Raw genomic sequence first — 8,807 nt, 5'->3', positions numbered from 1 at the left:
GCTTAGAGATGATTTGGTTCAAAGCAGAAGTCTCGTTACTGTATTTGGTTTTCTTATATTGCATCTAAGTTACAGGTACAACAATTTAAAACTTCCTAATGTTTCTAAAGGAATAAAAAATAAACATGTACATCGTATATATTTTCTCAAATAATAGGGAAATGTACCACTTGCCATTCAGGAGCAACAGTAAAAACAATCAGGATTTTTTGTTAATTTGTACTGTTTGCAATTTTTGACATCTGGAATAATTATGCTTGCTATTTTACTTTTCTTTTCAATATTTAAAATGCATAATTTGAATTTATATTATTTATCATATAATTCATATTTTCTATCTACCCAATATTTTTTCATGATTATTAGCTTGTGGTTAATTTAAAAAAAATTAAATAATACATAAGTAAGTTTTCAAAAAGGTATAAAAAGTTTAAGGGATAATATATATTATTTCAGCACATCATTTCCCCTTTGGTTAAATTGTTTTTGTTTTCAGGCTATTTAATACAATTAGTAATTAATTGTGCACCAAATATTATATGCGATTTAAAATATTTAATGCAGTTTTTGTTTTTAGTTTATAGAATGTGAAAATCAACCTCATAATTTTTAAACTGCTTTTAAAGTTTCTCTACTTAAATTAGGAAGTGGAAAAATACAAAATATTAAGACATTTCTCTCTCAGTATGCTCAACGTTCAGAAGCTGTCCCACACTTTCCCCACTAGCACACATGGTGTGCAAATGTACTGAAGGGGGTACAACTCTCTATTCTGAATAAATCTAGTGTAGCAACACAGAGTTCACTTCCTATTCTCTAAGTCATTCATATCCACCCTGCATGTATGTATATAACTAGTCTGCTTATTCCACTCTTTCATTACAAGCTTCTGTGGGTTTTGTGCTTGAGAATGCTGCCGTTCATTTCATTTTGTATTTCTTATTTGCCTTTAGAATAATAACTCTTTTTAAACTCTTTTGCCTTGTATCTCTTGCTTTTCAATATTTCATTATAAACCGTCCCAACATTTCCAAACTTTTTGAAGTATTTTAGAACCCTTGAAAATCCAAAATGCTTACATATGGTACTCATTCTACCCTTGTCTTCCACATACAAATCCTCTATCAACTCGTGCATACCTTTAACTGTACTCAGTAGTAGGCACCTTTTCTCTTACTGTATGTGGCCACAGGTGTTATGTGGGATTTACAACCATCATCCACTCTGTCAGAAAATTCTGATTGTCTTATTTGCCTCCATGTGTCAAATAATTTCAGGTTCAGTAATATATACACAAAAAGATAAATCAGCAAAGTTACTGCTAAAGGAATTTGACTTCAAGTTGTGTTTTTGCAGCATTAAATATTTCTGGTGTTCAAATTTCAGTCTCAAAGCCGGGCGCTGGTGGTGCACGCCTTTAATCCCAGCACTCGGGAGGCAGAGGCAGGCGGATCTCTGTGAGTTCGAGACCAGCCTGGTCTACAGAGCTAGTTCCAGGACAGGCTCCAAAGCCACAGAGAAACCCTGTCTCGAAAAACCAAAAAAAAAAAATTCAGTCTCAAATATAGATGCAAATTGGGAAGGTTTGAGCCAAACTTGGACTTCCTGAAGAATTTTTGACAAGAATAGGAATAAGTAAAAAAAAAGAATATAAACTTGTTATAACTGAAACTCAAAATGTACAAAAACTTTTAGTAAAAGTTGGCAGTGCTAAACTGTTATTTAATGGTCATAAAATTTGTTTACAAAGATCTTTTCTTCTTCATTACACCACACAAACACTACATAATTCATTGAGCCATGCTTCCTCACCTAATTTTCACGTAGTACTATATACGTAGACACTGACAAAACCCTACAGCCAGATCATTTTCTTGAAGATCACTATGTATGATATGAGCAAGATCTACTTGACAGATATCGCCATGAAAGGTGCCATTGTCACAAAATAAGAAATGAATAAGATAAAATGTGACTTTTGCTTTGGTTTTATTGTGTTTGATTGTGTGATGTGGGAAGCAGGTGTGGCATACAGAGTCTTTCCATATTGCAATATGTTTTGGGGAATTTCACACCATTGCAATGAAAATGTCTGTTTCTGAATAGAAATACTTTAAAAATATTTAAAAAATACTTGATAAAACAACATTGGCAGATGTTTTGCTTTTCTACTTGTACAGAAATCTTACTTCTGTTTTAATTGGGAAGTATCAATGTTACTTTTGTAAGAGAATATCATCAGTGTATGTTGTATTCATATATAAAATTTCCAACTAACTAATAATTGATATAAATAAATATTTTAAATGAAAAACACATCAATTTTTTCTCATTTATCAAATTTCCCACTTTAATCCAAGGGTTAAATGAGGGAGATTGGAAATTCACATATCTATCCAGACATACTTACAGTTTTCTTTGTAGCTTATTTTGATTATTGCTTGTTGAATCTCTGGTTTAATTCATGCTAGAATAATCAGTTTTTCATTGTACTTTTTTGCCAGTTTCTGCACACACAAGCATCACATCCCACAAAGCATCATTAAAGGATGTAGCAGCCATCCTTTTTTCCTGTTTGAAAATTTTCAAATAATTAACTTCTACTAACAAATGGAGTTCAAAGTGGAAAATATAAAATATTAGCAGTCACACATGAAATATTAAAAAATTTACAAAACTGTTAGACCTAATTTTAGCACTCGGGAGGCAGAGGCAGGTGGATCTCTGTGAGTTTGAGACCAGCCTGGTCTACAAAGCTAGTTCCAGGACATGCTCCAAAGCCACAGTAAAACCCTGTCTCGAAAAACCAAAAAAAAAAAAACTGTTAGACCTTCTTACTAAATACTATAATTTTTGTATTGACTGAAGATATTTAAGCTTTGTAAATAGCATAGCCTGTGAAACCATGAAATTCTTAGATGTTAATATTGTAATACCAAATAATGTAATATCTCAATATGAATAATGCATCCAGAAGCATATTGAGCTGGTAAATTAAATCAACTCAAATATAGGAAACAAAAGTAGAATAGGATAAGTAAATTCAAAAATCATTTTATTGCCAAAATATATAAACTGAAATAGAAAATATGCTAATAGGTCCCAAATAATTTTAGATACTTTTCTCACTGATGTTAATTCTTAATAATCATGCTCTTTTTATAACTTCAAGTCACATGTACAATTCAGTGTTGTTTCTTCAATATTTTGATCATTTATCTATATAGTTAGTTAGATTTTATGATATATGAATTCTAGTTCTTATATTTGTAAAATAGATAATTACATGGGGCACAGACTATCATTACTCTATAAGTAGCTCAATAAAAATCTACTACTACTAGACTCACTAAAGATTGTATTTAAGATGATAATGTGTTTATTGATATTAGCAATATTTTCTGCTATATTAACTTTCATATTTAAAAGGATTGTATAGTTTGCCTTCAAAAGACATAGTAATATCATCTTAAAGCCAACACAAAAAACAACAGAGAACCATTTACTTTGACATGTATCCAAAATAGAACCATGCAAAACATATCTCACCTTTATACATAGGCATGAGACAGACAATGATAAATAAAATTGTTTTTCTAAGTTTCAGTATGAATTTATTTAAAAAGAGTTTAATCAATTTCTAACACATATTTCACAGTGTGCTGTTTAAGTAGCATACAGTCTCTGCTCTGGGAATAAATTCTTTCCCAAGTCACTTTTTAATTGGTGGGAATATGTTTCCCTGTGAATCAAGAAGCCTAACAAAGCAAAATAAAACAAGAAAAAGAACTATTTGAGTAAGCTACTATTTTCTATAGTTTAAATATTATGTTTTTTTATTTGTGATTATGAATACCAGGAATAGAGGAACATTACTACAAAGTGAGCAGTTGGAAAGTTGAGGCAGGAGAACTGTGAGTTGAAGCCATCTAGGGCTTCATAGTAAGGCTTTGTTTCTTAGTAAGTAAATTAATCAATAGATCAATTGATAAATTTTTTTTCACTTCTCAGAAGAGAAATATAAATAATGAAATCCCAGAAATTGATAACTATTTCATTTATTTAATTGTATTAATCCTTTGGGAGGTTAAGTCCTGTCTGTAGTCTGGACTGACTGGTGCTCCCTATGTAGATTCATAAGGCCTCAGCATTGTGATGATCTGCCTGCTTCTGCCTCCCATTTCTTAGATTAGTGGCAAACAGAAAAACACTCTACTATACACACATTTTATATAATAATATTAAGAAATAGTGACAAAATTCTGGATTTATAATGCAGTCTTGTAGATAACACTAAATGCACAAGAGGTCCTTAATCATTGGCCACCACTGAAATCCTCAACATTTCTCCCAGTTCTGAACTGTCATTCATCACGTTCACTTTATTGGTCCAAAAACTATATGAAGGAAGGAAACCTCACTTTTCTCCCTTTAGTGTGTAAACTGGGGAAGTGATACAGACTTTTCCAGGGATAATTACTCCTCTAAAAGGTAGATTGATAATGGCAGCAGTGAAGGTGAGAATAGGAAGTGTCATTTCTTTCTCAATTTATTAATCAGCAATTGTGCTAATATGTACCAACCCAGAATTCTACATGCTTCCCTACTAAGGTCTCCTAAGGTAGATTGTGAAGTACTATTACTGATTTCTGTAGAGTCTTCAGATGCCCCATCAGAACACACATATAGTGGAGGAGAATACTAAAACAACACATAAGATCTTATAATATTAATACAGGCATAATATTTTAGAATAGAAAAATAAAAAGAAGTACTTTAGAATCACAAACATTCAACATGCCCCTTGCACTATTTGATATTTGGTTACAGTTTTGGGGAATAATTCCACTGTAACTATAACCATTAAAATGTTTATGTAATACAAATCATTATTGTTAAAATGTATATTTAATCCACTACATAATGATGACAAGAATCTTCATTTTTTTTTAAAGTTTTACTTTATTTGTGTGTACAAGTGCGTTCCTGCGATGTCTTGGAGGACAGAGGGGGACACTTGAGCACCTGGAGCTGCAGATACATGTGAGTGTATGCTTAAAACACCCATCACTTTGAAGGAAACATCAGCCTGATGAGAACCACTCATAAATTTTTAGTCTTTCAGAAGCAGAGACTAATGCCAAATTCTTCTGTTGGTGCAAACCCTGGTGCTGGTCAGTCAGTACTCTGCGGATAACTGACATCACTGGAGTTTTTTCCGTCATATAAGTATTTGAACTTTTTTCTTGTGGAAACCGTCCTTACTTCTACCCAAACGTTTTCTAGCATGAGAAGAACATTGAAAATAAAGGGATATCTCACTTTCTATTTTATCCCACTCTGTCTGATGTAGCTAAGAAGTGGATTATTTTATGGTTTTCCTTATTATATTGCATTCTTAGTGATAGTATACTCTTGCTGGTACTCATTCTACTACATTTTAGTAGTGTCATTGAGATTATTGATGATTTATTTATTATTAGATTTTGTATCACCTGGAGTAGACTTCATAACATTTGTCATTTGTGTGATTACCATATTTCTGCTGTCTTTATATAGACAAAAAGCAATAACACATTGTGTTTCCAATATATCTTATGGCTCTACAAATAAACATGCTTGGAACTGGCTGATTACACTGATTTACAGAACACATTTAGATAATTTATAAATTACAAAATATATTGGATGCCCAAATCTCATTGTTAGGTCATCATGTATCTGAATTTATTTCATCCTGTTGCAAGAATCTTTTTGTAGGAACAGAATACTAAATAATAAGGTTTAATTGTTAAATATGAAGATAAAAATATCACCAGAAAGTTTTCTAAAATTATCAGAGGATCTATACCCATGGGGTATTTGAAAAATTGCTGCCTAAAGAAGACAACAACAATAAACAAGGAAACATGGAAGGGGAGAGTTTCATTGGGCCTTAAACATAGAAAAAAACCTAGTGGAAACTAATGAATACTGAGTGCATGAGAAAGAGTCTCCTCCAAGAAGAGCAAACATGTTTTTATCCAGTACCATGTGGAAATCATACAAATAAATTTATATTATCTGAACAAGTTGTGCACATACATATAATATATATTATATGCATATGGCATGTGTAATGTATAACAGTTAAAGAAACAGGTGGCAAATTTTAATAATAATCATATATAGAAATGGCTTAGAGAAAGCAAAGAGAAGAAATAATTTAAATATATTATGATTTTAAAATAAATATATTTGAAAAGAATTTATTACTCATACCTTCATTAACAGTGAATTTGAATTTGATATTTCCATTTATTAAAACAATAATTATCAAAAAATCCATCAAGGGGTTATTGCAACTCTAAATATCTAGGCAACAAGCACCAGGTCACCCAAGTTCATAAAAGGAACACTGCTATAGCTACAATCACATAATGGCCTTCACACAACAATATTGGTGACTTCAGTTTTCCATTCTTGACAAGATACAGATCTCTTAGATAAAACCTAAACTGGGAAGTTCTGGAGTTAAATGAAATCATAAACTAAGCAAAACTAAGGATAAGAAGGCAAACATCTCTCCAAACATAGAAGAATATATCTTCTTCATAGCACTTTATAGAACTTTTTCTAAAATGATGTGTGTGTGTGTGTGTGTGCTTGTATGTATGTGTGTTTGTATGTGTGTGTGTGCATGTGGGCATGTATTCATATGTATGAGTGTGTGTGTGTGTGTGTGTGTGTGTGTGTGTGTGTGTGTGTACAGGAACATATATAACCTACCACTTCATAATAGATCATAAGACAACTTGAAATTGTAGATTCCAGACTGGCCTGAAGAGTCTTTCATACTAGAAATTTAGAAACCAAAATGATACTAATGTGTTATTTTAAAAATCATTGTAACTAAATGCATATATGAATTTCAGTAGTTATTATTTCAGAATATGATTAACAATAAAGCTAATTAGATTAGATATTCTTTTGAGAAAGATAGTTCACAATAAATAAAATTTTTAAATGAAGTTTTTTAAAAATTTGATTAGATAAGTAAGTAAGTAATTTGTTTTTATGAGACAGGGTTTCTCTGTGTAGCTTTGGAGTATGTCTAGAACTTAGACTGTAGATGCTGCTGGTCCTTTCCTCACAGGTATCTGCCTGACTCTCCCTCAGGAATTCTGAGATTAAATGCATGCACCACCATTGCTTGATTTAATATGAAGTACTTTAAGTTTGCAAATATACATATAACTTAGCATATGCTTAAACAGATAAATGTCTCTCAATATCACAAAGAAATTTCAGTTTGTATTAATCACTAGTGCAGAAACAGACAAGATACATAGTTAAAGATAGCTATCTCAGCAAACTTAATAACAAACACATAAAAGCCAAATCTGCAATACATATTAGCACATATTATATTTTAGCAAATTGTCTGTAAAAGAATTTTCTCAATGCTACTTTGACATCCTTGTTTCTTAGACTGTATATAATGGGATTAAACATGGGAGTCACAACAGTATAGAAAAGAGAAAGCACTTTGTCAGTTCCACCCGAATGACTAGTATTAGATCTAAAATATGTAACCATACCTGATCCAAAAAATAACATCACAACTGCAAGATGAGATGAACAGGTGGAGAAGGCTTTGGCCTGACTGGTGGCTGATGGCAACTTCAGCACTGTAGAGATGATTTTACTATAGGAAAAGATTATTAACAGGAATGGAACCACACCAAATAACAGAGCACCTAGGAAAACCATCATCTCATTCACAAAGATGTCCCCACAGGCCAGGTGAAGTACTGGGGGCAAGTCACAGAAGAAGTGGTTGATTTGATTGGAACCACAAAACGAAAGAGAAAAAATCTGTGATGTCTGCCCTATCTGTGCTGGAATTCCACTGACCCAGGAGCCAATCACCAGCTGAGAACACACTCTCTGGTTCATGAGTAGAGGATAGTGCAGAGGTTTGCAGATGGCCACGTAACGGTCATAGGCCATGACAGCCAGCAGGAAGCACTCTGCAGGCCCCAGGATAAGAGTGCAGCACATTTGTGTAGCACAGGCAATGAAAGAGATGCTTCTTCTCTGGGTCCCAAGGTTGTAGACCATTCTGGGGAGACTAATTGATACATAACATATCTCTAAAAACGAAAAGTTGCCAAGGAAAAAATACATGGGTGTCTGAAGAGCAGAGTCCAGCCTTGTGATGAGCACAATGGTGCCGTTGCCCAGTAGGATAAAGGAATACATGACAATAAGCAGTCCAAACAGAAACCACTGGAGATGAGGAACATCTGAGAATCCCAGAAGAACAAATTCCTTCAGATTGGTTAGATTTTCTCCTTGTGGTTTTTGATGGTGGTTCATCTGTGAAGTAGATTCAGGCAACATGGCTGTTTACTTTCCCATTGGGGGAAAAAAAAAGGCTTTTATCTTAATATAAATTCACCCAGATTGATCTTTATTATCTGATCAATAGTGTCTACCGTAAAGGAACTTTTGCTCATAATTTTAGTTTTAGCATATTATAACTTTTTCATTATTGCTGTATATTAAAATTTCTTTAAAACTTAATGTTAGACTGCCTAGGTCCATAATTCAGGGTATACTAAACTATGATCTAAACATAGCAGAGACCTCAACATTATTGGAAGCTATTTCTGATAAATACACTAACAGATAGATTTACATTGTCTCTGATAGCATTAGTATATATTCTGAGAAGTGGGCTGGAGTGTGAGCTGAGCAGTTATAAACACTGTTTTTTCCTTATAACTACTCTGGTTTGATTACCTGAACCAAGTTAGCAGCTC

General features: G+C 32.8%; 1 protein-coding gene across 1 annotated transcript; it reads right to left on the bottom strand.

Moving 5' to 3' along the window:
- Positions 1–7,404: 7,404 nt before the first annotated feature.
- LOC121458707 (olfactory receptor 10AG1-like) lies at positions 7,405–8,361 on the bottom strand. The gene has a single exon (XM_041668017.1). It carries the CDS (start codon positions 8,359–8,361, stop codon positions 7,405–7,407), a length of 957 nt encoding a protein of 318 aa, XP_041523951.1.
- Positions 8,362–8,807: the final 446 nt, after the last annotated feature.

Source organism: Microtus oregoni, unplaced genomic scaffold (assembly GCF_018167655.1).
Source record: "Microtus oregoni isolate MIOR12 unplaced genomic scaffold, Mior012 000018F_ref0000195, whole genome shotgun sequence".
In the NCBI taxonomy this organism is placed as follows: domain Eukaryota; kingdom Metazoa; phylum Chordata; class Mammalia; order Rodentia; family Cricetidae; genus Microtus; species Microtus oregoni.
The sequence above is the reverse complement of the archived record's forward strand: the minus strand, read 5'-3'. Positions and strand labels throughout refer to the sequence as shown.

Coding starts and splice junctions, on each gene's coding strand:
- LOC121458707 (XM_041668017.1), bottom strand. CDS start 8,361: ATGAACCACCATCAAAAACCACAAGGAGAAAATCTAACCAATCTGAAG.